At 52.1% G+C, this 25,818-nt stretch overlaps 13 protein-coding genes across 13 annotated transcripts; 6 read left to right on the top strand and 7 right to left on the bottom strand.

Moving 5' to 3' along the window:
• Positions 1 to 35: 35 nt before the first annotated feature.
• On the bottom strand, positions 36 to 1,099 carry BDW70DRAFT_130816 (uncharacterized protein). Its single transcript, XM_073735882.1, has one exon. It carries the CDS (start codon positions 1,014 to 1,016, stop codon positions 75 to 77), a length of 942 nt encoding a protein of 313 aa, XP_073598708.1. The 5' UTR covers positions 1,017 to 1,099; the 3' UTR covers positions 36 to 74.
• A 694-nt stretch (positions 1,100 to 1,793) lies between these two features.
• On the top strand, positions 1,794 to 3,778 carry BDW70DRAFT_121977 (uncharacterized protein). The gene has a single exon (XM_073734792.1). The coding sequence runs from the start codon at positions 1,964 to 1,966 to the stop codon at positions 3,500 to 3,502; it is 1,539 nt and encodes a 512-aa protein (XP_073598707.1). The 5' UTR covers positions 1,794 to 1,963; the 3' UTR covers positions 3,503 to 3,778.
• A 755-nt stretch (positions 3,779 to 4,533) lies between these two features.
• Positions 4,534 to 5,877, top strand: BDW70DRAFT_130814 (uncharacterized protein). The gene has a single exon (XM_073735881.1). The coding sequence runs from the start codon at positions 4,655 to 4,657 to the stop codon at positions 5,750 to 5,752; it is 1,098 nt and encodes a 365-aa protein (XP_073598706.1). The 5' UTR covers positions 4,534 to 4,654; the 3' UTR covers positions 5,753 to 5,877.
• A 487-nt stretch (positions 5,878 to 6,364) lies between these two features.
• On the top strand, positions 6,365 to 7,857 carry BDW70DRAFT_171944 (putative monooxygenase; the record flags this gene model as incomplete). Its single annotated transcript, XM_073743360.1, has 2 exons — positions 6,365 to 6,563; positions 6,658 to 7,857. 2 exons carry the CDS (start codon positions 6,365 to 6,367, stop codon positions 7,794 to 7,796), a joined length of 1,338 nt encoding a protein of 445 aa, XP_073598705.1. The 3' UTR covers positions 7,797 to 7,857.
• Positions 7,858 to 7,935: 78 nt separating this feature from the next.
• On the bottom strand, positions 7,936 to 9,371 carry BDW70DRAFT_148276 (acetamidase/formamidase family protein; the record flags this gene model as incomplete). Its single annotated transcript, XM_073738845.1, has 5 exons — positions 7,936 to 8,514; positions 8,565 to 8,838; positions 8,885 to 9,173; positions 9,229 to 9,247; positions 9,297 to 9,371. 5 exons carry the CDS (start codon positions 9,369 to 9,371, stop codon positions 7,936 to 7,938), a joined length of 1,236 nt encoding a protein of 411 aa, XP_073598704.1.
• Positions 9,372 to 9,626: 255 nt separating this feature from the next.
• On the bottom strand, positions 9,627 to 10,904 carry usgS (transmembrane protein UsgS; the record flags this gene model as incomplete). Its single annotated transcript, XM_073740360.1, has 5 exons — positions 9,627 to 9,983; positions 10,035 to 10,428; positions 10,474 to 10,646; positions 10,693 to 10,799; positions 10,847 to 10,904. The coding sequence occupies 5 exons, from the start codon at positions 10,902 to 10,904 to the stop codon at positions 9,627 to 9,629; spliced, it is 1,089 nt and encodes a 362-aa protein (XP_073598703.1).
• Positions 10,905 to 11,223: 319 nt separating this feature from the next.
• Positions 11,224 to 13,394, top strand: BDW70DRAFT_130804 (uncharacterized protein). Its single transcript, XM_073735880.1, has one exon. It carries the CDS (start codon positions 11,623 to 11,625, stop codon positions 13,156 to 13,158), a length of 1,536 nt encoding a protein of 511 aa, XP_073598702.1. The 5' UTR covers positions 11,224 to 11,622; the 3' UTR covers positions 13,159 to 13,394.
• A 7-nt stretch (positions 13,395 to 13,401) lies between these two features.
• On the bottom strand, positions 13,402 to 14,143 carry BDW70DRAFT_130803 (signal recognition particle 14 kDa protein). Its single transcript, XM_073735879.1, has 2 exons — positions 14,087 to 14,143; positions 13,402 to 14,036 (listed from the first exon to the last, which is right to left on the bottom strand). The coding sequence occupies exons 1-2, from the start codon at positions 14,111 to 14,113 to the stop codon at positions 13,659 to 13,661; spliced, it is 405 nt and encodes a 134-aa protein (XP_073598701.1). The 5' UTR covers positions 14,114 to 14,143; the 3' UTR covers positions 13,402 to 13,658.
• A 151-nt stretch (positions 14,144 to 14,294) lies between these two features.
• On the top strand, positions 14,295 to 17,027 carry BDW70DRAFT_121918 (MIF4G domain-containing protein). The gene is made up of 2 exons (XM_073734791.1): positions 14,295 to 15,634; positions 15,687 to 17,027. Exons 1-2 carry the CDS (start codon positions 14,317 to 14,319, stop codon positions 16,904 to 16,906), a joined length of 2,538 nt encoding a protein of 845 aa, XP_073598700.1. The 5' UTR covers positions 14,295 to 14,316; the 3' UTR covers positions 16,907 to 17,027.
• Positions 17,028 to 17,061: 34 nt separating this feature from the next.
• On the bottom strand, positions 17,062 to 18,754 carry BDW70DRAFT_121886 (uncharacterized protein). Its single transcript, XM_073734790.1, has 2 exons — positions 18,587 to 18,754; positions 17,062 to 18,537 (listed from the first exon to the last, which is right to left on the bottom strand). Exons 1-2 carry the CDS (start codon positions 18,599 to 18,601, stop codon positions 17,149 to 17,151), a joined length of 1,404 nt encoding a protein of 467 aa, XP_073598699.1. The 5' UTR covers positions 18,602 to 18,754; the 3' UTR covers positions 17,062 to 17,148.
• Position 18,755: 1 nt separating this feature from the next.
• On the bottom strand, positions 18,756 to 20,572 carry BDW70DRAFT_121885 (peptidyl-prolyl cis-trans isomerase D). The gene is made up of 5 exons (XM_073734789.1): positions 20,476 to 20,572; positions 20,342 to 20,406; positions 20,275 to 20,284; positions 20,134 to 20,220; positions 18,756 to 20,075 (listed from the first exon to the last, which is right to left on the bottom strand). The coding sequence occupies exons 1-5, from the start codon at positions 20,489 to 20,491 to the stop codon at positions 19,135 to 19,137; spliced, it is 1,119 nt and encodes a 372-aa protein (XP_073598698.1). The 5' UTR covers positions 20,492 to 20,572; the 3' UTR covers positions 18,756 to 19,134.
• Positions 20,573 to 20,977: 405 nt separating this feature from the next.
• Positions 20,978 to 21,500, bottom strand: BDW70DRAFT_157464 (D-aminoacyl-tRNA deacylase; the record flags this gene model as incomplete). Its single annotated transcript, XM_073740359.1, has 3 exons — positions 20,978 to 21,100; positions 21,170 to 21,396; positions 21,443 to 21,500. The coding sequence occupies 3 exons, from the start codon at positions 21,498 to 21,500 to the stop codon at positions 20,978 to 20,980; spliced, it is 408 nt and encodes a 135-aa protein (XP_073598697.1).
• Positions 21,501 to 22,126: 626 nt separating this feature from the next.
• On the top strand, positions 22,127 to 24,450 carry BDW70DRAFT_121874 (CNOT2/3/5 family protein). The gene is made up of 3 exons (XM_073734788.1): positions 22,127 to 22,558; positions 22,605 to 24,139; positions 24,189 to 24,450. The coding sequence occupies exons 1-3, from the start codon at positions 22,304 to 22,306 to the stop codon at positions 24,247 to 24,249; spliced, it is 1,851 nt and encodes a 616-aa protein (XP_073598696.1). The 5' UTR covers positions 22,127 to 22,303; the 3' UTR covers positions 24,250 to 24,450.
• Positions 24,451 to 25,818: the final 1,368 nt, after the last annotated feature.

Raw genomic sequence — 25,818 nt, 5'->3', positions numbered from 1 at the left:
AATATACTTACTGCATGTTATGAGTTGATTGATATATTACACATTATTGGTTAAGGTTATACAATTATGCCCTATCATTGAAAGGCACCCGCACTCAACTTCGGCAAGAGATCCAACAACGACGTGATTACCTTTGTGCCTTCTGGCGCTTGCGCAGCTGCTTCAGCGTCCCGCGCAAGATAGTACGCTCCCCAGCCCGCATCTACAGCACCACGATAGTCCTTGCCATAGTCGTCGCCGATATGGATCCGTTCCCAGCCTCCGGCTTCGTCGTTCCCTGCATCAGATTCACCAGTCAACTGTAGCGCCGTACGAGTGGCTACGTTCCAAACCAACGGATCCGGCTTCTCAGCACCGACCTGGTAGCTAGTGAGGACGAAGTCAATATCTTGCTGTTTCTGATCCTGCGGCGGATTCGCTGTCTTCTCCTTCTCCCTCTCCTCCTCGAACCCGGGTAAGTCACCGCCTGATCTGGTCTTCTCCTCCCCTGCGCGCGCATCTCGCACAGAAACACCCAGCGATTCTAGCACAGAAGAGATCCGATCGTCCGAGTTGGAGACCACTCCAATAACCACCTTCCTCCCTCCGCCTTGACTCGTTTTCATTCGTTGTGCCCTCACCTCCTTCAGAAAAGGCACCACGTCATCATACAGTTTATACCCCTTTGCACTCGCAAAGCGCTCAAGGAGGTCCTGGATCAGCCCATCAGGAACCCTATTCCCTCTTGCTGAATCCGCAGTCGGGTTCGCCGCAAGCGCCCGCTCAAAACACCCGCGTATCACATCCTCCCACCACTGTCGCGGCCCAGCATATTTCCCGCGCAGGGCGAGCTCGCGCCCGTAATTTGGATGCGAGGCAGAAAGGGCTTTGTATGAGGCGCCGAACGCGGGTTGTAGTACAGAGGGGGAAATGCTGATGTTGAATGCTGAAGCGGAGTGGGCGTATTGCGTTGGGATTGGGAGGCGAGGGTGAAAGAGGGTATTGAATGCGTCAAGGGTTAGGAGCAGATGGCGCATTCTGGGCAATCGGATGGCGTAGAAGTGGTAGTCTGGGCTGGTACGAGTAAGTGGTGGTGAGGAGGTCGTTGGGTCACGTCAGGGTGCGTGTGGACGGTGAGGGGAATATGGTGTGGGGTTTCCAAGCTCCTCACACTATGAGATAAACAATGGAGACCTCTTGCAGTGGCATCAGAATATATGCATTCAAAATTGTTCATTCTATTCAGATTCTATCTAGATTCTATTTACATACGATATACTTACTTTAGAGAGGATATATAAGCCGGACTATAGAATATAGTATAGTTGTCCCATTCATTTTATACTGTATAGGGCGGCTAATCATGACGTTGCACCCTCATATAACCCCATGATCTATATCTTCCACCACTTCAATATCTATTACCGACTCTCAAAAATCAGATTCAATGTTAAACGATTGAACCGTCGGGTCTTGAATGCCAGCTATCAAGGAAAGCAGACGGGTTGTCGCTCGAGATCGCGACAATGCAAATTTGGATGCCTGCCAGGGGCTGGTTTGTTATACCAGCCGGGATTCTTAGGGCGATTTTCTCATTCTCGGCCTGGCGGCAGAGGTCTAGGTCTTTGCCCATGAGCTTGGTGTGATCCTGCAATCATTTACGGACCGTTTCGGTAGCCCGATGCTTAGGTAGTCATGGTGTGGGGAAGAGTGTCGATTGGTTGCTTGCCTTTAAATTTTTGCTGATCAGCGATATCACCTTGGCCACGATAGCATAATATATATCCTCACTGGGGAGACAAGCGTCTACGAGATGTTTCTATACTGTTGATAGAGCTGTTCAGTATTGCGTACTCCGTAAGTTGCACTAAACTAGCTCAGAACCGCCGATGACGCGGCATGTGTCCCGCTCTGGCCTATATGAAGCCGTCGTCGCCTACTCTTAGAGACCGTCCTCGATCTTATCTGATAACGACTGTTGACCATGCCCCCTCCTCTCTTGCCATCCAGCCCATCGAGGCTGCTCTGCCTTGCAACACTCATCACCACCACCGTCTCGTCTTCATTCCCTCCAAATGCCAACCACATCTTCAACGCCATCCACTCCTCTATGCGGCAATGGGGTTCCTCCTTGAACCACAACGGCATGTCCTTCTTCCTAGCCACAGTCCCTGAAGGAACACAGCTCTACCACGGCGACTGGCGGTCCGACCCAGTTCAAGGCCCTGAATGGCTGGCTTTCGAGGCCGAGCACGCTCTGGTGTTCACTCACCCGATGCCCCATAATCCTCCGCCGGAAGATGGGAGCCCTGGAGGCCCCGGCCCGCGGCCGGGACCTCCGCCAATGCAGCTTGACTCGCAGCGGGTCATTGGCCAGCCTCAGCCGGCCCAAACAGAAGATGGATTCCTCCACACATTTGCTGCCGCCAAGGACCTGCGTTTGCTGTATGTCGATGGCATGTCTGCCGGCAAGACAGATAACGGGACCATGGACTCCCAGGATCGGATCTTGTTTCGGGACGGTCTGGGAGACGGCGAAGGTATGAGGGACGAGAAAAAACGCGCCGAGCTCTTTTGCCGGATGGCCAAAGACAAGTGGGCCGGACGCTTGGATGGGATGCTCCGTATGGAAGCAGGATTTGAGATCATCCTGTGCGACTTTGCCAATCTTGAGGTCCTTCAGGTGGCTCGCGTACGGCCGAGCGAGCAGGGAAAGCCCGGTGACGATATCGGGAAGCACGCCGGACAAATGTGGCTTCCAGCAGCGGCGTCTCGATACTGGAACATCGGGGGTGACAGAGTGGCTTTAAACTACGACCATTTCGTGACTGCGTACGACAATGCCTACAAGCTAGATCTATTCCCGGCTACCGGCGCAGAAGCAAATGCCACTCGACATCCCCGACTGGAGCATATTCCCTCAACGGAACTACAGCCTCTGCAACACGACCTCGATGCACTGATCCTGGAACATGAAGCTAGCGAACCCTCGACTAACTGGCAAGCCGTGGCAGACATGGTAGTGGAGCGCTATGGGCGTCGACTGCGCTTCCTGGCGTCTGGCCAGACCTCGACGCTGCAGCAGCTGCAGAAGGAGATCGAGGACGTGGTGACCCCGTTCATCGATTACGATCACCGGAATGCCTCCCTCGAGGCCGAGCGCTGCTCAAAGCAGTTTGTCAGGCGATCGGCTTCGGTCACGACGCTTGCGGCTGAGGCAGTGCTTTCGGTATCACACAGCGTCTGCATGACCCTCATCGAGGCACTGGGTTACACTGAGTATGATGCCGTCGTTGACCAGATCCAGGGTCTTATGGATTATCTGGCCTGGACGACTTGGAAAGACTGTAGAGGCTGCGGTGACCACGAGATCTGCATGATCCCCATGTGGCCGATGGGCACTGTCGACGACTACAACCACCCGCAGTGCCGTGAAATCTCACAGCTTGACGGACATGGACCACGATACTGGGGCAGTCGTCCCCCTCGACCGAAGCCCGGTCCCTTGCGCTCTGAACCGTAGCCACTGATCAAGGATCAGGTGGCTGAGCTTGGGCCTGAAAGCTGGCGGCAATCTCGCAACCACCTCGCTTCCACTACCTCAGTTCCACCATCACTTCTCCATCCGCCAGCTTTCAGCACGCTCACCCCTGCATAAGCCGTACGTCGCTAGAGAAAGAAAGAAACTAATAAGCGGATAGGGTTTCCGGCAATTGGTGGCGCTTCAGGGGTTCACGCGATCAAAGAAACAGTATCATGATCGAACAGGTCTAGGCTTCAATAACATATTCCCGGTGATAACAAACCCTGGAGAACAGGAAATCGGACATGTGCGTTGGGCTAACGGCGCAAATATGATGAGTCCCCAAAATTAAGAAATTGCCTCAACCAATCCCCGGATCGACCGGGCGCCACCATCAATAGTGCCTGCAACAACCGCAGATCCCGAAACAAAGAAAGAGTCGACCTTGAGATTTGCAGCTGTGCTTGTGTACGACTCGTCTATTGAATTTGGAGAACTACTTGCCCCGTACCTGCACCATTGCCCGCCACATTTGGAATCAAGCAGTGATGGATCCTTGCAGCCCGCCCTGTGAGTCGTCGAGCTGCATGCTGAAAGCTTCAGACTCTTTATCCAGGTTCCAGACGCTACTCAGTCACGTCCAAGGCTGCTGGACGCAAAGAGGCCGTGCATGGTTTAGACAGGGATCCAGCAGGCCTGCAAATCCGATAGGTCCTTCGATCAGGAGCGACGCTGCAATTAACCTTTAACAAAGTAAACAGCGCATCAGACAGCTCCAAGCCCTGTCAGGGAGGCGCTCCGTCAGGTCCCAATCTGCTATTCTTGCCCAGTGAACTCTCAGTCTATGCTCGCCATGCCAAATAACCTTGAATAGTCGGATCACTTGCGATTGGGCAGCGAGCACTCGGCACATCTCCTATAATGAATCTGGACTCGGATGAGGATAATGAAGGCGCAAGGGGACGAAAGTCAAGGAATATAAGTATCAGCTCCAAGTCGTGCTCTGGCTCTCTTCCCCAGTCACTCATTCAAGAAAGCAGCTTCTTTTCTAGCTCTGTCACTCCTTGACAATCGTTCCGACTAAGCTCCATCCTTTCGTTTGCTGACTTGCTTTCGATTCTATTCTACGTTCAGCGTTTTGAGATACCCAATATGAAGGCTTCTGTGATCACTGCCCTAACCTGGGCCGCCTGCACCATGGCCGGCCCTATCGGCCTCCGCGATGTTGCCGGCGAGGACTGTACTTGCGAGATCGAGACCGTCACGATCACCGTCCCTGCTCCTACTGAGGTCGGCACCATCGGAGGCCCTACCACCGCTCCTGGCACGGCCACCTGGTCTGAGCCTACTGAGCCCAATCCCAACACAAACACTGCCACTGAGACCAGGACCAACACCGTGACCGCCACAGGCACTGCTACCGGTACTGTCACTGCTACTGCCACTGCCACTGCAACTGAGACCTGGACCAACACCGTGACCGCTACCGGCCCTGCGACTGTCCCTCCTACATCTGCTCCCACCCCCTGCGATGATGAGGAGTGTCATGGTACCGGCCACCTCATCCAGGACCTCGGCCCTCAGGTCAACCGTGCTCTGACTGTTACTGGCGCCGATGGCGAGAGGTTCCTCGTCCAGGTCAACGAGGACGTCTATAACCTCCTCTCCGGCAGGGTCTCCCTCAGCGATTCTATTGGTGAGATCGTTGGTGATGCCGCCACGATTGGTGACCTCATTGCCGACCTCGGCCCCATCATCGACTGCATCCTGACCATCGTCGGCGAGGACAGCCACATCCTGCTTGTCCGCCTCGCCCCCGAAATCGCCGAACTCCTTCGCGGCGCTGGCGTCACCCTCGGCCTCGACGCCATCAACAACCCCATCGGCGGCCTCCTCGGCGGCCTCACCGGTGGCCTCCTCACCCGCGACGAGGCCCAGCCCTTGACGGTCACTGGCCAGAGCGGACATGACCTGCCTGTTGCACTAGATGGCGTCGTTGGTAACACTCTCCGTGAGAACAACGTTTCTGGTCCAATTGGAACCGTTATCGCCGCGGCCATCTCTGTGACCCAGCTGCTGCAGCACCCGCTCGCGCAGGACTCTGAGGATCTGATCATCGTCATCGGTCGTGACACTGGTGCTCTGCTTATCAGGCTTGCTCCTGGTGTCGTTACGCTGCTCGACGGTCTTCTTCCTGGCATTGCTACCCCTGTCGGTAGGATCATTGCCATCACCGGTGACAGCTTGTAAACAACTTCCCGCTTTGTGACTCGTGGATTGGCATGCGAGCATTGAAGACGAGGTTTGGACATACAAATTCCATGTATTATAGTTGCCTATCATATTTAATATAACATAATACATATTCTCTCTACAAAGCCTCTCACTTATTCAGCATTCTGCGATATGAACATAGTATTGACCATACAAACAGATAAGTAGAATTGCCGACGTGGCGAATCGTCAAGAAAGCAGCCTGGAATGATTTTTCCGCAGAACCCACATTAACACTCGCTGTCCAAATCAGACCCCATTACCAAGCTTTCTCTCCAGTGTCTCTCCACGCTAAGCACTGTAGAATGACAGTGACCAAACGACCCCATAAATTTGATTGTGGGACGCGTGGGGAAGAGGAGATCCCGGCTAAGGTCTGTTCCGCCAAGTCGATATATACTGTACTCAATGCTCGACCAGACTCTCCAATCCATTCAATCATCTATCTACAGAGTTCAAGAGGAAAGAAGGGAACAACATGGCACCGCAAGATCTCAAAGTCGCCATTCTAGGCGCTGGTAGGTCCACTTTCCTTCAATGTCATTTGTCCTATCTCCATCGACAAGCTAAGTACTAACAAAGATAGGAATGGGCGGCCTCACGTCGGCTCTCGCTCTCGCGGAAAAGGGGTTCAAGCACATCGACATCTACGAGACAGCTTCAGATCTGGGCTTTGTAGGCGCTGGAATCCAGCTCGCACCGAATATGGCTCGGGTGTTGGACAAGCTCGGTGTCTGGAAGGCAATCGAGGCCGAAGCAGTGAACATCGAGGAAACGAGTGTGAGAGGTGCGTCGCCTGCTTCTACCGTTACTGCGATTCTAGAAGAAATGTCGATTTGGAGTGAGATGCGGTTTGGTGTGAGGACTAACTGAAGAGACAGTCGGCGCATCAAACACCGAACTCGCCCACGTCGATCTGCACTATATTGAGCCGACATATGGCTACAAACATATGGTCGGACACCGGTACTCCCTCGCAAACGGGCTGTACCAGGGCTGCCTTAAGCACAGCGACAAGATCACTTTCCACTTTGGCACGTCCGTGACCGAGGTGCACTCTTTTGGGCGCGGAACGCAGCCAAAGCCCTCATTTACCGTGACGCCACGGGACTCTTCGAAACAGCCCTATACCGTGCACGCAGACATTCTCCTCGGCGCGGATGGGATCAAATCCGTGACGCGCGTCGCGATGCTCAACGACCTCGCTATCTCACCCGTCCCCGCGGTGAAAGACACAAACCAGGCCGCGTACCGGATCATGATTCACAAGGATCAGATTGAGTCTGACCCCAATGCGGATCCAGAGCTGAAGGCGTTGCTAGCCAGCAATAAGGTTGTGCGGTGGATCGGCGAGAAGAGACATATCATTGCTTACCCGGTCTCTAACAACACAATTTATAATCTGAGCACCACGCAGCCCGACACAAATTTCGCGGCTGCCACGAATGCCACCTACACGACGAAGGGGTCGAAGAGTGCGATGTTGGGCGTGTTTGCGGATTTCTGTCCGCTCGTTCAGCGCATGCTGAATTATGTTCCTGAGGGGGAGGTTTGTGAGTGGAAGCTGCGCACACATGAACCCCTGCCGACCTGGGTGGACGGGTGTACGGCGCTGGTGGGTGATGCTTGTCATCCGACGCTGCCGCATCTGGCGCAGGGGGCGGCGCAAGCGATTGAGGATGGGGCTGTGCTGGCTGTTGTGCTGAGCAAGCTACCGAGTACAGATGCAGAGAGCATCAACAAGGCATTGAAGGTGTATGAGATGGTGCGCAAGGACCGGGCATACGCGCTTGTTGAGTTGGCCGCTGCGAGTGGGCGGGCGCTGCATCTGGGCGAGGGAGCGGCGAAGGAGGAGCGTGACAAGCAGTTTGCGGCACTGAAGGGGGGCAAGGGCCCTGTGCCGGATAAGTGGGCGGACGCGGATGTACAGAGGGAGATTTATGGGTTTGATTGCATCAAAGAGGCGGAGCAATTGTTCGAGGAGTACTTTGGCTCCGCGGCTGCGACTGCGACTGCGTAGGTCTTCTTTAACTTTAGCAAAAAAGGACGTATAGGCTGACCGGATTAGGTCTGGCCGTGTGAGTAAGTTGACATGATATCATACGAATACGATTGTATATAGAACAGCATAGAACGATTAAATCAATGACAGGGCCGGGTCACTTTGAAGCAAAAGCACATGTTCCCATATCAAGCTTAACAGCCTCGGCCTCAGGTCGAATATCAAAGTCAAAGATATCCATCGGTACTCCCAGAGTCGTACACGCATTCGGGATATCCACCAGGCCCGCAATATGGCCCTGCACCGGCGCACAGCTTAGCAGCAGATAAATCTGGTAATCGTTATAACCATATCTTCTCAGATACTCAATAACTCTCAAGCAAGTTTGGCGGTACGCAACTGTTGCATCAAGATAATGCTGTTTGCCTTTCTCATCAACAGAAAACCCCTCGAAAGTAAGGTAACGACCGGGCCCGAATTGCGGCTCAACGGGGCCCGGGTGGAAGATGGGCGACTTCATTGCCATTTTGGCCATGCCGTCTTTGATGATAGTGAACTTTAGAGTGATGACGCCGGCCATTTCTATGGCACCGCAGAAAGAAATCTCGCCGTCCCCTTGAGAAAAGTGCAGGTCGCCAACGGAGAACTTGGCCCCAGGGACATGGACGGGGAGGTAGACTTTTGAGCCGCGGGAGAGATTCTTGATGTCGCAGTTGCCACCGTGTTCGGGTCGGCCCTATTGCTACATATGAGAATAAGACAGGAAGAAGGATAATGAGGACATACAGGAATAGTCCGGGCTCCTTCGCGTCCGATCTTTGCTGCGAGCTCCCCATCTGCGCTGCCGGCATGGACATTGCTCGGTTCCGGCGACTTCGCAACATCCCGGCCTAGAGTGTTGGCCGCGATCAACTCACCCTCTCGCCGATTCCACTCAGCAAGCACTTCCGCTGATGGAGCGCAACCAAGAATACCAGGGTGGATTAACCCGGCGAACCGCACATGGGGGATGTGCCTAGAGGAGCAGAAGATGCCCTCAAAGTCCCAGATAGCTTTGGCACTGCGCGCGTCAGGTACGACCACAAGATTGCAAGATCACCACTCACGGCTCTGGGTAGATCTCATCAAGAAACCCACCGCCGTTCTCCCGCGCGAAGACGCCCGTGAACCCCCACGGTTGATCCTCAAAGGGCTGGACATCCTGAATCTCGACGAGAAGGACGTCTCCAGGCTCGGCCGTTTCAATGTCGAACGGGCCGGACAGGTAGTGAATCTGTTTTAGGTCGACGTTCTTAATGTCATCGGCGGAGTCGTTGTTCTTGATTTGTCCGCCTGTCCAGTCCAGGCATTCGATCTTGACGACTTCGTTATTGGCGATTGTGCCGTAGCTAGGGACTTGAAGTTTGTCAGATTTGTTGCGTAGAATGGAAAGCAAACTGGAGACGCATACCATCTGGATGCCATCGATTCTATAGCAGTGTTTAGTGGAGTGTGGAGAGAAAGGCGCGCAATACATACATGGAGGCCCTTTTGTTCACGGGCTGGTTTGTTCAAGTCTACCTTGACAGCAGTGCGTATAGCCTTGGTGCCCATGATGAATGTTTTGAAGGCAGTGTAGGAATCGCGAAGGAAGACAGGTATGACAGGAAGTATATGGCAGGAAGTATAAGTACTGATAGGTGACCCCTCTCCACTGCAGCTTCCCCTCATTCCGTACCAATCATTGCTCGATATTCCTACGCTTATCGGTTACTACCAGGTCGCTTATCAGCGGCATCTGCTCTGAATCCCGAAAAAAAAGTTGGATTGAGAGATGGGGCAGGATGTAATTCTATGGACAGTATCAGATTAGGCGAATCTGCGGCCAGGAGTTGCGGGCTTCGGAGAGGGTTGCTCGTGCGCTGCCACATTGAGCTTATCAATGTTGTCTAGTGACAGCCTCAAGAAGTCGTGCTTATTCTTCCAAGTAACCTGTGTCTCCGCAAAGCCCTCACTCTCCGCGGGGCTGGGTGGGGGATCGGTGATTTTGGTTATGAGATACGCCGTTGAGGCCTCGGCTACGCCATACATGAGTACTCCAATGATTGGGATCTTCAAGACAAACGTAAATGCGAACGCGAAACCGAAGAGGACCCCTTCACGGTCCTTGAACCAGCGGCGTTTTTGCTCCGAGGTGAACGGGATACGGGAGAAGTACGGCTCGAGCTATTGCAATGTTAGTGAGTTACGCTACCCCAGTGAGGATCCCAAACGTACTAATTCTCGCATCAAGCTGCGAGAAGCAAAATAGCTGTGCAAAAAGGTTACCAGGTATCGCTTTGGGAGCAGAATACCCGTCCCAAAGATGACGGCTGCTGGCGTGGTTCCGACGGCCTTGTGGAAGGTATAGAACGATGCTGCCGGCATCACGAAGCGGCCCACAACAGGCACAAGCGAAACGAGATAGATCCCAAGAAGCATGCCAACTTTGCGCCCGTACCTCTTTAGGAATGCCATTAGTTTCTTAGCAACCGGCTTGGGTTCGCCCTTGCCGTTTGCCGTTGGGTATTGGACAAGGTTTGGATAATACATTGCGCGCAAAGTGTTCGGGTCGTCGGTTTTGTGCTTGTGGATATATGTGGTATCAACCCAGTTCAGCGAGTCCATGAATCTGGTCGATTAGCAGCTACTCAAATATTTCCCAAAGCCCACTTACATCTCGTCGAGTGTTGGAACGAGGTATCTCAGCAGGGTCATGAGAAGAAAAGGCACCTGCAACACAGACTTGTTCAGGAAATCAAGACCATTAAGAAGAGCATCATCCCATGTAGCGTCCTCCAGGTTGACAATCCATGAAGTGATCCAGATGAGCAGCCTGACTGAGATGATCTAGCGGACATTAGCCTCACTCCTGAAACTGATAGAGTGGGCATACCGGGATCTGAATGATCACTTGGATGATGATTCCAATCCCTATGGCGAGAGCTGCTTGCCGAAAGTGATCATATTTAAAAAGCCTTGGATTTATCAAAGCTCGCACAGCTACGAAAGGTCAGCATAGCTCGAAGCACTGAGACCAGTGAACTTACTGCCAACCACCGTCAGTTGTGCGCCACGGATCACGGCATTCGGTTCAAAGCTCGACATCTCATTAGTGGGCGCCAAAATGCACTCATCAACAGATCATTCGGTTTCAGCACTAGACAATAAGAGCTGAAGCCAGGTTGCTGCTGAAAGAATCACGACTGCCTGATGCGCTTACATAATCACTATATACGTCACAGAACAAACAGGCACTGCAACTCGCCCTTTACCGTCGACTTTTTTCAATTATGAACATTCTAAAGCGTTTATATGTCATGGCAGGGCGACAGAGTATATATCTTGCAGTGTAGCGACAGAGAGATGAAAGCTGGAGTAGTTAAATCAACAGCTAAATCATCAGCTAATCATCAATTCCTCGGCCTCATATAGAACTGCCTTGATTCCAAGGCCACCATCGCCCCACTTGGATCCCCAGCATCTGCAAACAACGGCCGGCTGCAGAGAAACTGCATCTATTGGAGTCAAATGCAGCACTAACTCCTAAGGGGCTCTTCAAGGACTCTGTTCCAGATTCGAAAATCCGCTTAAGACCACTATCTTTCGTTTTCTTATCCTTGTCCTTCGCTAGCGCGCTCTTTGCCTCTCGTTTGATCCTCGGTCGATCATCTTGTGAACTCGTCCAAGGATGGCCTCTCTTTCCTGATAGACCCAGTCGTCTATGTTTCAGCTGCTCGCCTCTCATTACTTGTTCATTTCTTCCTCTTCTTCATTCTTGTTTTCTTCAGTCAATGTGACATTTCTTCGATCTCGATGAACCACCATGTCTGACATCTTCGATGCGCCACCCCCTCGACGGTCTCTAACCCTTCCGACCAAGCTGAACCCTTCCATCCGACGCAGCTCCGAATCGCATAAACCATCTGAGAATGATCTTTTCTACCATCCGTGTGCCAAAGTCGTCCATTTCGCGCCTAGAGCTGTAGCCCCGATTCCATCGAGTACTGCACCGTCCGACTTCGATTACCCGGTCGATACCATCGAGACGCTACCGTGGCGGTCGCCTACCGAACGGACGGTCGCTTTCGCGCCGTTGAGGCTGGAAAAAGTATACGGATTGGCGGTGTTTTTGAAATGCGGCAGCGTCGTTCACGCCATTCTGAAGAACTCGCAATGTTGGTGTGTGGACCGGGAATCCACCTTTGTTTTGCGCATCCGCCCCCTCACATATTACCGAATCGAGCTTCCGAATGAGACAGAACCGGACAAAGAGCTTGTCGCTCAGATGAAGGACGCGCTGTCAAAAATCCTCCGCTATGAAGTCACACCATGTCCGTTCAAACGCGGCTTTACTGTTGAGATTCCAGAAGAGGCAAAGGCTCCTCGACGGAAGAGAGCATGGCGCCCGAAAGGACAAAGGGAGAGTGTTCTCATGCAGTCGGCTCACTGTCGGGAGACCTTCACTATATCAGAGGCCACCACTCCCGACTTGCTTAGCGCAGCTGAAGACGTCAATGGTGCGGCCACTGATGATACCAGCTTCGTCCCAGAGGCAAGCAGGACGGAACTAACAACTCCGGATAATCAGGAGCAGCTGCCAGAGCCTATCAATATCCCAGGCCCTACAGGAATGCCGAGAAGATCGATATCTGAGACACAACAGAGCTTCCAGACTTTGCTGGCGAGGTTTGAAGACACTGAATCCCACGATAGCCCTGAGCAGACACTTTCCTCGAGCGTTGAATCTTTCCACTCCATCGATGTCACGCCGGAGCCGTCCCTGACACCTCCATCTCCCGCGTCACCGGACGACACACATCGGATGTGGTACGAGCATCGCGAGGTACAGCCCTTGGGAGAGGATTTTGCGTATGGAGAGACTTTGCACCCCACAGACCAGATGTACACGCCGTCACAAAACTTATATCCGGAGCAAGGTCTCAAATTGCGGCGGACACCGGGTTCTTTTTCAAGCATTCACAGCGCGACGTCCGCATCTTCTAATCCAGATCTAAGTAGCATGAGCATCGAATTTCGCCGCCGCTCAAAAGCATCTTGCGAGCGGGAAACCGGGCCTGTGCGTCCACCATCTACCCTAATCTTGTCCAAATCCGAGAAACATGAGGCAGCTTCCCTCATTCAGAAGACCTGCACACTAGTTCTAGTACCCCCCATTTCGCTACTCATTGTCTTAATCCACATCGCCGCACGGATCGTTATAGGCCCAGCGCTAGATTCACCTGCCGGAGAGTTTCATCGAAAGCTTGAACGGCAGGCTTCTCGGCCTCATGAGGCTGTGGATGATTTCGACCTTCCACTTGCACCAGACTGCTCTCGGAAACCTTCCCTGACGAAATAGGGTTCTTTATACCTTGAATTATTACTAACATCCAATTGCCTTTCTTTGAATCCACGTTTACTTCTTGTTCCAACAACTTTTCATTCATGATAACGCCTTGCTATGATCACTTCTTTGGATTCTTATTTTTGTATACCCTGCATATTGCGCTTCTCTTCCTTGCCTGTGTTTCATACGTCATGTACTTTAACATCTCGCTAATAGTTTTTAGTAATGGCCATATGATCATATTTGTGCATGATCTCTCACGAAACCTAGCGGTAGCATTTGAGTAGTTTATCTACGACAAATCTTAAAGCCCAAGACCGACCTCAGAATCGACCATCCTTAAGACCCTATAACCAGCTCGGCTCTGACGTAAACAGTCCGGTATGCACATAACAAGAAAGAACACATATCCCGAACGCCACAAATGCAAACTTCCTCCTTTTGACTCTCATCAGCGAAGGGCTAATTTTAGGCCCCAGAATCTTTACTCTTGAATTATCCCTGAACCGTCCTTAAGCCTTAACAACCTTCCCCGCACCTCCCTTCGCCTTCGCCTTCTTCAATTTGCGGTCCCGCTTCTTCAACCCCGTCATCCCAGCCTTACAGACCTCCGCATACCTCGCATAGAAAGCCTCAAGTTCACCGGGCCGCACAATCGTCGAGATTTTGACCTTTGTATCCTTCGTCTTCTTGTCCTTATTATTGGGATGTGTTTTTGGGTTGGCGGCGTTTGTGTTGCCGTCTGAGGCCCGGATGAGAATTGACGGCAGAGTTTCCTTGTCGGCAGAGTCTGGAGACTGGGTATTTAATAGCGGTGTTTGTGTTAGGTAGACGGAGCCACGGGCTTTCCGGGAGGTGGTTGTGAGGAGGGTTGTCAGGGACGTAAAAAACTAATGCTGTTAGCTGGATGTTTTCTCAATCTCACTATGTGGCTACTTACCTCCTCGTGGCCGAGAGGGGTCGTCATTTTCAATAGATTTATTTTTATGGAGAGGCAATTGTGGTGTAGCCGTTATACAGACAGGCCCAGATACGGTTGTGGGGATTACCTCCGGTGCTGTCTCACCGCCTTCCGCTCCGCCGCATTTTTCTGTCAATATTCTGTCTTTTTTATATGCGCCGCAACTTTTTTGACCAATCGACCGCGAGTGATATCGAGTCCCAAGTACAATGCCTCGCCCTAGGCATAATACCACCTCGCTACCCCGAGGCCTCCGGCAAGAACTCGGTATCAGAGACCGTTACGGCGAGCGGAAGAACAAGCGGATTGAAAGATCACGGAAAGATCCTCGGCGAGAAGAGCGCGGGGGGAACAAGCGAGGAGGACCGGGGTCAAAGAAGAGCGCTAACAGTCGTCACCTCGATGATGAGGATGACGACGATGACTTCGATGATTTTGGCGACGGATCTGACTTCGATGGCGACTTGGGCGAATCAGATGACGATGAGGGAGACGTTATGGCCAAGTTGAAGGCCGCGAAGCAGAAAAAGGAAAAGCCTAGCGCAAGGTTGAGGAACGTCGAAGATGATGCTTTGCGTGATGCTCCCCGAAATAAAGTATCAAAGGCTGTGCAGGACCAGCTGGACCAAGATGACGCAGAGATTGCTGCGCTAGAAAAAAAGCTTGGTCTGAAGAAGGGGAAATTGCCCAAGTCGTTTGCGGAAGATGGACTGGATGAGTTGTTGGGAGATTTGGGCGGAGGGTCTGCGGACGAGGACCGTAAGCGCAAAAGAGAGGCGGACGAATGGCTGCTGAATAAGAGGAGGAAGGCACAGGGTATGCCTGTTGAAGAATCCGAGGAGTCGGGCAGTGATGATATGAGTGATGAGGGCCTAGAAAGTCCCCCCGACGATGAGGATATAGATGGATTCGATGAGGGAGATGGAGACGATGAAAGTGTAGACGAGCAACCCGCACCGAAGAAGCGCGAGAATCCGTACGTTGCGCCTGTCGTGGCCACGGCTGAGGATAAACCGGGGAAATACATCCCTCCGTCTCTGCGAGCAGCATCAAGTTCCGAATCCGAGTCTCTGACCCGCTTGAGGAGGCAGGCGCAGGGTCACCTCAACAAGTTGTCGGAGGCCAATCTCGTTTCCATCTTGGCGGAGTTCGAAAAGCTCTACCGCGAGTATCCTCGACAGAACGTAACTTCCACGCTGATTACTCTTCTCTTCGGGCTCATCTGCGAGAGATCTGCGCTTCAAGATACTTTTATCATCCTGCATGCGGGATTTATCGCGGCTGTGTACAAGGTCATGGGAATGGACTTTGGTGCTGAGATTGTGCAAAAGATCGTGGAAACGTTCGATGCCGGAGGAGACGATAGGGGCAAGTTTGAGGGGAAGGAGATGATTAACCTGATCTCTCTTCTCTCACAGCTTTACAACTTCCATGTTGTTGGGAGCACCTTGGTATTCGACTATATTCGGCTGTTCCTGCAGGATATTAACGAGGACAATACCGAACTGCTCCTCAAAGTCATTAGAAGTACGACTACCGTCCTCCACCCTGCTAAGCAAGTACCTGACTGACTGTACAGACTCCGGACCTCAACTTCGACAAGACGACCCGTCCTCCCTAAAGGACATCGTCCTCCTCATCCAACCAGCTGTCGCCAAAGCCGGTGCAGCCTCTCTCTCCGTCCGGACAAAATTCATGATCGACACCATCACAGACCTGAAAAACAACCGCCTCAAATCAGCCGCCAACTCCACCATAGCCTCCGAGCACATCACCAAGATGCGCAAGATCCTCGGATCCCTCAACAACTCGCGCGTCATCCGTGCCACTGAACCCATCAGCATCTCTCGAAGCGACATTCACAATTCCTCAAAGAAGGGCAAATGGTGGCTCGTCGGCGCCAGCTGGAAAGAGGACCCCCTTGAGTCTGCCCGCCAGGAACTCTCCTCTCTCCCTGCCACCAACACACATCAAGCCACGATAGTAGCGGACGACGACAGCGAAGCTGAACCAGACTACGCCTCTATCGCAAAGGCGCACCGCATGAACACCGACGTTCGCCGCTCCATCTTCGTGGCTATTATGTCTGCAACAGACTACCAGGATGCACACGTCCGCCTGCTCAAACTCCGCCTCAAGCGCGCACAGGAGTTCGAAATCCCCCGTGTCCTCACCCACTGCGCAATGGAGGAGGACGCTCATAACCCGTACTACACGCTCATCGCCCGCCGGCTGTGCGGTGAACTCGGCCGCCGCATCAAAATGTCTTTCATGTTCACCCTATGGAACATCTTCAAGCGAATGGGCGAATCTGGGGACATGGAAGATGACGACGAAGACGGCTCCAATCTCCACGGCGAAGACGAAGAAAACCCGCTCTCTATGAAATCTGTTGTCAACTTGGCCAAGATGTACGCTTCCCTTATTGCGGATGGCACGCTCACGTTGGGAATCCTGAAAACTCTTAATTTTGCGTACTTGCAGCCAAAGACAAAGGCTTTTGTCGAGGTGCTTATGATTAGCATCATACAGCAGTCGCAGAAACAGAAGAAGAATAAGAAGTCCAAGTCCAAGTCCAAGTCGGAGGACAGTCTGGATGAACAACCCCTAGTCGAGATCTTCATGAAAACTGAAGATACGCCGCAGATCATAAAGGGGTGTATTTTTTTCCTGCGGAAAGTTGTTGCTAAAACGGATATCGTTGCGTCGGAGAAGGAGGCTGTCATGGTGAAATGGGGTGTTAGAGTTGCTGTTGATGCACTAAAGGTTGTGGAGTCGAAGGAGAGCAAGTTTTCATAAGCGTTCAGATTCTCCTGGTCCATTAACGGGATTTCATTTGTAGCAAGGCGTACTGGTTGCATTGGGTATGGGAAAAGTCGCATTGTACCTATAGTCGTCCATATAAGGAGACGGAAAAAAAGGAATGTATGAGATAGAATTTTGGGTTATGTCGGCTTTGACCTGCGCATACAAATACATGCTAAACAAATATGCTACAGCAAAGCCTCGAAAGAAGTCTAGGGCAGGTACATCTACACAGACTATATGATCTCCCACTCCATCCCCACAAGCCATCCTCCAGACCCTGACTCCGGGGACCGCTCACTTTCAACCCCCCAAATCTGCTCATGCTGATGTTCGGCAGGCGGAGAAACAGAAATTTTGCCAGCCTGCACGCCAGGTATTTCCCAAACTAGCCCGCGAAGGATACCCACCAAGTTTCCCGCTTGGAGACTAGGAACCCGGGACGAGGGTCGCAGCTCACCAGCATGCAACCGCGGCGCACCCATAAGAAGGACATTTCTCGTATCAGTACCGGCTCCATTTGTTTTCAACCCTGTATCATGCATAGAATTCTCAGAGGATACCGATGCCGTCGCCACAACCTGCCCTCGTATGAACGCGAGTGGGCCGCAACTCCCAAGAGCGGACTGACGCACGTCACTTATCCGCAGCACGCACGAGTACTTTGAGGGGTCAACCGAGGGCACATTCGCACTAGTACGTCCAGGGCCTGAAGCCATCTGCATCTGCATCTGCTGCTCGCGCTTCGTCCCCATTTCTAGAATCCAGCTGCGCACCTCTGAAGCCATCCCGCCGGGAAGATAGCTGGGTGCTGGTGAAAGCTGCCGTCCACGACGGCGAAGCGCATGAGATGACGGGGAGAAAAGGGTGGGAACGGCATATGGTCCTAGATCGCCTGTCTGCTCTGGTGAGGACGGGCGGGGTAATACGAAGGTCGGCTTAGGGGGCGGTCGAGATGCAGATGAGACGAGGAAGCGGGAATAACTATGGACGGACGGCTTAGCTGTTGCGGGGGTTGCTGATGCCGGCGTTGGCGCCAGTGGCTGGGGCAGAGAAGTCCTCAGGTTTCGAGGAGTTGTGCGATGAGGTAGGGATGGCGAGGGCGGTTCGTGATTGAGAGCTGAATTGGCTGCAAACGTCGAACCATAAGGGGAGGTTACTGGAGAGGAGGTCTCAATATCATCGTATGGCCTTCTCTTCTGAACTTTAGGCGTGGCTAAGGTAGTAAATTCAGAGATAGAGGCACGGCGACGTTTGGACGGATGTCTTTTCGGTCCGAACAGTTCTTCGATTTCTGCATCTACCTCAGTGGTATCCGGGGGCGGGCTGCTAGGGATATCGTCAAGGAGACCGCTAACATCATTCTTAGGCTTTTGGTTGTAGTCTTGCTGCAGGTCTAAATCGCTGCTGGAGTCTTCAATGACTTCTTTCTGACGCGATATTGATTCACGCGCCGGCGTTGGAGTTGGATGTAGGTTTGAGATTGCGTCTACATCATCTTTCAGAAGGATGGTGTCATTATTCCCCGGTTCTTTGCGTTGAGACGAAGCTCGCTGTGTGAACAGGAAGCGCGGGGTTGAGGCGAATTGAGGACGCGCTATTTGGCGGGGAGGCGCGCGTGGTGTCTGTAAAGATGGATCAGTTATGGGTCTGACTTGGGGAAAGAAGCCTTACTCTCGAGGGGGGCATTAAAGCTAATTTTCATGAGACAATACAGCCATCACATCATTGCTGGAAGTATTCACTCCAGTCTCTGTTTAATAATGATATAGAGGCGAGATGGTCTGGGCTTTTCAATGACCTGGAGATTGCCCAGGCGAAGATACTGTAGTTCCTATCTGGGTTAGTGTGGTTTGATCAGTCGCACACCTCAGGCATCATTCTTTTACAACTAAGAATGAAGAATATTTAGAGTATGTATTAGGTGTTTCATCCCATCCATCATGTGCACCGTAGATACACTCTTATGTTGTTTCGACGCCCAAGTACGTACAACTATGTGATGAGTGACGACCCCAGCAGAAGAACAACATTGCGCCTAAGTCTCCACGCTATCAAGCTAGGTACTGTTATAGGGCTTGAAACCATCCGACGCAGGTACGGAAAAAGCTGAGTCATGGGGCCTTTTATTGGGACCTCGATTCTCGCAACTGCTAGTGAGAGTTACGGATAGCATCGAAATGAGAATGAGAAGAATCATGAATCGTAACCAGCAATCTCGTCTATGAGAAGAACTTCCGAGCAGTAGCCTTTTCCTGAGCTTCCCGGGCCTTAATAGCTTTCTTAACTCTGGCAGTTTCCGCCGCGATCGCAGCGTCACTAGGAGCCAGGCTGGAAGCTTGCTCCAAATCCTTCAACGCTTCATCTTCCTCCTTGAGTCCGCTTTGGGCGACTGCGCGGCGGTAATAGACCTTAGCCCGGTCGGCATCCTTTGCGCTGGCTGCGTCGGCCACATCCAGAGCGTATGTAGCCCAGGTTTTGCTGTTCTTGAATTGTCCCAGTTTGTTTGCTAGGAGAGAAGAATTCGAGTGAAGGGTGAAACGCAGTGATTTCATCTGAGGCTCCAGGTCCTTGGGGTCATTCTCTTCGGGTTCCGGAAATTCGTTCAGATAGCGTAGACCCTTCTGGTACTTCTCGAGACCCAAGGCGGTGTTACCACTCTTGAAGGCGGTGTTTCCGAAATTTTTCAGCTCCGAAGCGATCTTGAAGCACACAGGAGCACTGAGCTCCTCGCCCTGGTGGTCGTCAGGGAAATCCTCGTATGGGTCGCCGGTAGCGTCGGGAGTCTGCTTGTCCGCGTTGTCGTAGTCCTCGCCGGTGAGTTCACCACACTCCACGATGGTCACGTCAGTGGTAGGCTTGTCTGCCTGAGTTGGCATGTTCTCGATCTTCCGAACCACGCTCTTGCCGTTGATAACTTCGCCGAAGACCACGTGCTTGCCGTCCAGGTGAGGAGTGGGAACGGTGGTAATGAAGAACTGACTGCCGTTTGTGCCAGGACCGGAGTTGGCCATGGAAAGGAGGAAAGGACGGTCATGCTTCAGCTCGAAATTCTCGTCTGGGAACTTTTCGCCGTAAATCGACTCGCCGCCAGTACCGTTGAACGCGGTGAAATCACCACCCTGGATCATGAATTGTTTAATGACACGGTGGAAGATCGAACCTAGGCGCGAACTCCAGTTAGCTTGTCGCATGCCCATGTTCTGTTATGTTGGCCATACCCTTGAAGTGCAATGGCTTGCCCTGCTTTCCCGTTCCCTTCTCTCCCGTGCAGAGAGCGCGGAAGTTCTCGGCAGTCTTGGGGACGACTAGAACATGGTCAGAAAAGACTTGAAATCTCGTTTATGGACACTGGACAATACCATCGTTGAACTATGCGGGGCAGTTAGCAATGGCTGCAGCGGAATTCAGATTTAGCGCAACACTCACCAATTCAAGGGCAATGCGACCGGTCTGCTGCTGGCCGATCTGAATGTCAAAGAAGACGCGAGGACCTGAATTGAGAGTTCTGTGAGTGAACTGCTACTTGGTAAAGCTCAAAGCGGGGAAACCGGAAGAAGTACGCTTAGATTCGGCCATGATGGCGGTAGACGCAAGATTGTATGGAGTAGAGCGGACGAAGGACGTACAGGGAGAGGGCGAATAGTAGTAGAGAGAAAGAGAGGACAGAAGTTATAAGAGGGGGAAAACACAGGTGCCAAAAGTGGGCTGGAGTTGAATGAGCTGCGATGCTTCAGGAAGCTTCCATCAACGCGCCACGGCCGCCCGGCTCTGCACTGCGAAGCCCCTCATTAACCCCAAACAAGGGGCTAGTACCTGAAGAGGGGGCTCATTGAGTCATTCTATTTATTCTTTTGTTTGGTCAATTAATTAGGCAGCAGAGGCTCTACGGAGTACTTAGGATCAAGCTAAAATGATCGCTGTCGCAGTGGACCTGTTATTGTTCTGATTTTCTGAGCTTCCCGTTATTAGCCTGTCTATGTACATGGCATGGAATTGGTTCTATAACATGTCTATCTATCTCATAAGGGTATCATGATCAGCTGAGCCAGTCGTACTCGTCGTCTATTCTAGAAGTTCTGCGGGCAGCTTAAACTCCACGCTTCCCGTTGTCTTAGAGTCGGATGAGTCTGCGCTATCGGCACCTTTCTCTTTCTTCGGTAACTGTGTGTTGACCTCGATCGTAACCTAACAAGGAAGCACCGTTAGTGTTGCCATTATCCATTTGAGAAATCCACGAGAGACGCGAGAGCTAACCGCCGCATCTTCACTGTGGTAGTCGACACCCACCGGCCCGTCATTGATTAGTTCGACGTCCATCATCGCCTGGAAGACACCATTCTTGACTCGCTCCGGTTTATAGCTCTCGCCGAGGCGTTGGTAGAAATAATCGTATAATTTACGCGCAGTGTCGGCGCTTGCGGCTTGGTGAAAATCTGGCTGTTTGCCTTTCTTCAACTCTCCAAAAAGTGTAAACTGGGACACTGCAGAATATCAGAGATCGTAGCAGGGTGATCCCGAGAGACATACCACAAAGTACTTCGCCATCAATATCTTGGACATTCCGTTTCCACTGTAGGTCGGCCATTAGCCGTAGTCCATACCCAGACCCGTATTACTCGCCTGTTTGTCATTCTCCGCCGGGAATAGCTTTGCCTTCAGTATCCGGCTAACCATTGTGTCTATGTCCTTCTCCGTGTCTTCTCGACCGACTCCAGCGAGCACAAGGAGCCCTCGTCCGATTTTGGAGATTAGCTGACCATCGACAGTGACGGAGGCTGATTTGACTCTTTGGATCACGGCTGCATCTATGTTAGATAGCTGAGACAAAAGGTGATGCTAGTCTTGCACCTTTCATTATAATATCTGGACAGATGCGATCTTGCCAGTTGCTGTAACATTTATGCATGTTAGCCGGCGGCCGCGGGGAAGCAGGGCAGAATTCTGTAGGAACCACCAACCGAGTATACAAACAATTATAAGCTAATCTGCTAAGTAATTAGACGTAGCAAGCTGCTAACTTTGACAGCATTAATTCAACTCGGATGGAGTAGTAGTACTACGTAAAGAACACAGTCCAAGCTTTTCCCCGCGCAAGGCTTAAAACGGGCAAGGCTGAAGGCAGTATATGTGACCGCCTTCTCATCCTGGCACATCCCAGCTTCGTGGCCACCGCAAAGAGTAATGGAACATTCACTGGCCGTGGAGGCTTTTCATCATTGTCACGATAACACTTCTGCTGGAAAAAGTTGCTGGACAACCCACGTTTTCTTTTTCTGCTCACCTATCATCGATCACTCCGTTCGGTACCATTCCTGATTTCTCATCGAGCAGCAGCTGCGGAATTTCATCTCTTGGCATCTCCGTTCGCATGAACAGCAGACAGCAGCGATGACGTCCAGAAAGACGCAGCAGGAGATCGACAAGACCTTCAAAAAGGTCGCGGAAGGTATCCAGACGTTCGAAGGAATCTACGAGAAGATCCGTGCCGCGACGAATCCCACACAACGAGACAAGCTCGAGGAGAACCTGAAACGAGAAATCAAGAAGCTTCAACGATATCGCGATCAGATTAAATCATGGGCGTCTGGCAATGAGGTCAAGGATAAAGGGCCTTTGCTTGAGCAGCGAAGGGCCATTGAGACGGTAGGCTGATAGGCAGAAGATTCGTTCCTCGCTAACGGAGAGACAGTGCATGGAGCAGTTCAAAGCCGTTGAGAAAGAGATGAAGACGAAAGCATATTCCAAAGAAGGTCTCTCTGCCGCATCACGACTCGACCCGAAAGACAAAGAGAAAGTCGAGACTTGCGATTTCCTGTCCAATATGGTTGACGAACTGCAACAAAAAATCGAGGCAATGGAGGCAGAAGAGGAGTCGCTTCAAATGTCGATGAAAAAGGGAAAGAAAGATGTCACCAAGACCAATCGTCTAGCTGATCTTGCGCACTTCATCGAGCGTCACAAGTGGCACGTAAATAAACTGGAACTGTTGCTACGATCACTTCAGAATGGCAACATTGAAACAAGTCAGGTGGTGGACCTTAAGGAGAGCATCAAATACTACGTTGAGGACGGTAACCAAATTGATTACGCTGGGGAAGATGAGACGCTGTACGACGACCTGAACATGGGCGACGATGCCGAAGCACAATTTGGAATAGGCGGTGACAACGACCGGGTGTCGTCGCAAGACACTCAGTCAATGCAAGACGAAGAGGTTGAAGCCAAACCGAAGCCCAAAGCTGAAGCCAGCGCCACTAGCCACCGCAGACCTTCCGCTCAAATGAAATCCCCGCTTCCAGTCCTTGCAACACTGCATCCGTCCAGCTCAAGCAGCTCGGTGTCTGGCATGAAGCCTGCGCCCCCTCCCACGCGTCTGCCCGGTGAAACACTCAAGTACGCTTCTGCCGCCGCTGCAGCTGCTGCAAGCGACAAGAACGGTGTTGGGATTGCCCCTCTGCCGCCTCCGCCAGGTGCTAGCCCCGCCTTCCCATCTGCAGTGCCCGCCTCCAAAGCTTCCTCTACTGCCTCACCTGTTGTTACGCTAGCACAGCCTGTGCCAAAAGCAACGCCTGCAGCAGTGATAGTCGCAGAGGAGGGACGCTCGCGAACGCCAGCTTTCAGCCCCAAGGTTTCTGCTGCCGTCAGCGCATCGAATACGGTGCCAAGCACGCCTGCGATGGACAAGGCAGAAACCGCCATCACGAAACCACAAGCTACCGCTAACGGAGAGTCGAACAAAGAGAACCAGGCAGGAGAAGAGTCCATCTACCACCTTCCACCCGGTCTGCAGGATTTAATCCATTCGTTCGAAGTAACCAAAAATCGTGCATCGGCAAACCCCTCAAGTCAGCCACCTTCAGTGCAGCGCCTCCTCACTGCTTCTGCAGCCAATTGCCCAGAACCAGGGGACTCAGAGAAGCCTCGTCACTACAAGCCCCAGAACCCGTACAATACGCCTCTTTATTACCCCCAGGAGCCGCTTGCCATCTTGGACGATCCCAGGCTGTACGAGACAGGGCGGATCGATACAGATACTTTGTTCTACTTGTTTTATTACCGCCAAGGATCATACCAGCAGTACTTGGCGGCAAAGGCGCTCAAGGGCCAGAGCTGGAGATTTCATAAACAGTACCAGACGTGGTTCCAACGGCACGAGGAGCCTAAGACGATTACTGAGGAGTTCGAACAAGGCACCTATCGCTTTTTCGACTACGAGAGTACTTGGTAAGTTCCCCGTTCGTGTTCGGCTAGCTCGCTTTCTAACAGCCTGCAGGATGAATCGTCGCAAGGCGGACTTCAAGTTTATCTACAAGTACTTGGAGGACGAACTGTGATCTAGCTTTTACGTTCACTTTCCTGGGTTTGATGGGTCCTGTTTTGCTATCTTCGATCGCGAGTCTGCGAGTGAGACGGAGTACAAGCATTTCTTTTGTTTCTGTATGGGTCTTGATGGGTCCAGGAACAGGTGTTATTAATGGGTCTGCGGGACAGGAGTTCAAACGCTGTTCTTTAGTGGCGGCTGATGGCATGCAGCCATCTCTTGAGCTGCTGCATGGTTAACCAATGAATAGACACCTTTAGAGGAAAGGCTACTCGTTGTTTTTTCCCCCCGCAGTTGGTTAAAGCAGAATGTAGGGTCTTATACGAGAGCGTAAGATGGAGGCATTGATGTGGCTGTGAACGTTGTCACAAAGAACAAAGAGTCAACGCAGTACAGAATATCGATAAATCAATCTCAGACACGACTCGTCAGTAGGAGCATCGGTCTAGTTTGAAAAAAGAACACAAAAGAATACCGTTGACAAGTATATTTCGGATAAAAATAGAGGATCGACGTGTTGTCTATTTCGAACGCTGGTGAAGCGATGCGATAGCGTGTATCTAGTCTATACGAAACTGGTCGCGGCCGGCGGCGAGGTAAGTTTGCAGACGGAGTGGTGCGGGATTTTCGTTTAGTGTACGCCGGACTCGATGAAAATGGGAGCACGATCACAGGGTGCGACCGCTGATCGAAGCAGAGTCGCAGAGTCGCAAGAATGCAAGTACTGAGGAGAGAAGAGAGGTAAGGTGAGGAGAGGAGTCTGCCTTGTTCAGCCTCCTCCCACATTCAGACCGCTCGTCTTCCTGACCGACCACTCAGCTTTTTCACAGTCCGACACTTACGAGCCTCGACTTGTCCAGCCTCCATCTTGATTCATCGCACTCAGTGCGTTCATGAGACAGAGAATCGACTTATGACGAAATACAAGGCTGTCCGGTGTTTTAGTGCGGATCCTCGACGCCCGGCCGGGGAAATCGTGCCGTGTCAGCGATCACAGTATAGTGTCTGCAAAGAGTCTCCATGGAAGAGTGAATGTAAATTGTACGATGGATCGTACTTTTACCCACCGGCACCTTCCGAGAGACAAATGAGAATCAGCAAATGATGACCTCGCACGTTTCGCAGTGAAGTCAGTCCCTGCTCCCTCTAACGAGCCTGTTCGAGGCCCAAGGCTGATTGGCGCGCCAGGAGACTCGAGCCGCATTCCTCTCTTGACAGCCAATACGGAGTACGGGACTGGAAAGTCCTAGACGAACTCTGCTCCTCAGGTTTCAAGTGACGGTGTCAAGGCTTCCAGGGTACCTCCAGCGGGTGCACAGCCGATTTATCCGCCCGGGTGGTATATCGTGGGGATGGCTATGACGAGGTATCTTCAGACAAGTCAGTCGATTGCTTCCCACTTCCCAGTTCGCTATCGGCCCTGACAAGCTGGCCGTCACATCATTGGCGACCGAATCCCGCTAGAAGAGCGCTAGAAGGCTGGCAGAAGTTTCCTAGGCTTCGATCCTTTTTCTAGCGTCAGCACTAGCAGGGATTACAGACGCGACTTGCCAATCGCAGTCGGGCCGCTGGGGGGCTGTGT

The sequence above is a fragment of the Aspergillus foveolatus genome, assembly GCF_047715535.1.
Source record: "Aspergillus foveolatus strain CBS 279.81 unplaced genomic scaffold BDW70scaffold_9, whole genome shotgun sequence".
Lineage (NCBI taxonomy): Eukaryota > Fungi > Ascomycota > Eurotiomycetes > Eurotiales > Aspergillaceae > Aspergillus > Aspergillus foveolatus.
This window is presented reverse-complemented; position numbering and strand designations above follow the sequence as displayed.

Bases quoted from the DNA above. Each gene is read 5' to 3' on its own strand.
- BDW70DRAFT_130803 (XM_073735879.1), bottom strand. From the start codon at position 14,113: ATGACGACCCCTCTCGGCCACGAGGAG. The intron at 14,037-14,086 runs GTAAGTAGCCAC...TAACAGCATTAG, and splicing joins CCCCTCTCGGCCACGAGGAG to TTTTTTACGTCCCTGACAAC.
- BDW70DRAFT_130814 (XM_073735881.1), top strand. From the start codon at position 4,655: ATGAAGGCTTCTGTGATCACTGCCCTAACCTGGGCCGCCTGCACCATG.
- BDW70DRAFT_121885 (XM_073734789.1), bottom strand. The intron at 20,076-20,133 runs GTATGGCCAACA...GTTCGCGCCTAG, and splicing joins CAAGCCATTGCACTTCAAGG to GTTCGATCTTCCACCGTGTC.
- BDW70DRAFT_130804 (XM_073735880.1), top strand. From the start codon at position 11,623: ATGTCTGACATCTTCGATGCGCCACCCCCTCGACGGTCTCTAACCCTT.
- BDW70DRAFT_121874 (XM_073734788.1), top strand. From the start codon at position 22,304: ATGACGTCCAGAAAGACGCAGCAGGAGATCGACAAGACCTTCAAAAAG. The intron at 22,559-22,604 runs GTAGGCTGATAG...ACGGAGAGACAG, and splicing joins AGCGAAGGGCCATTGAGACG to TGCATGGAGCAGTTCAAAGC. The intron at 24,140-24,188 runs GTAAGTTCCCCG...AACAGCCTGCAG, and splicing joins TTCGACTACGAGAGTACTTG to GATGAATCGTCGCAAGGCGG.
- BDW70DRAFT_130816 (XM_073735882.1), bottom strand. From the start codon at position 1,016: ATGCGCCATCTGCTCCTAACCCTTGACGCATTCAATACCCTCTTTCAC.
- BDW70DRAFT_121918 (XM_073734791.1), top strand. From the start codon at position 14,317: ATGCCTCGCCCTAGGCATAATACCACCTCGCTACCCCGAGGCCTCCGG. The intron at 15,635-15,686 runs GTACGACTACCG...CTGACTGTACAG, and splicing joins GCTCCTCAAAGTCATTAGAA to ACTCCGGACCTCAACTTCGA.
- BDW70DRAFT_121977 (XM_073734792.1), top strand. From the start codon at position 1,964: ATGCCCCCTCCTCTCTTGCCATCCAGCCCATCGAGGCTGCTCTGCCTT.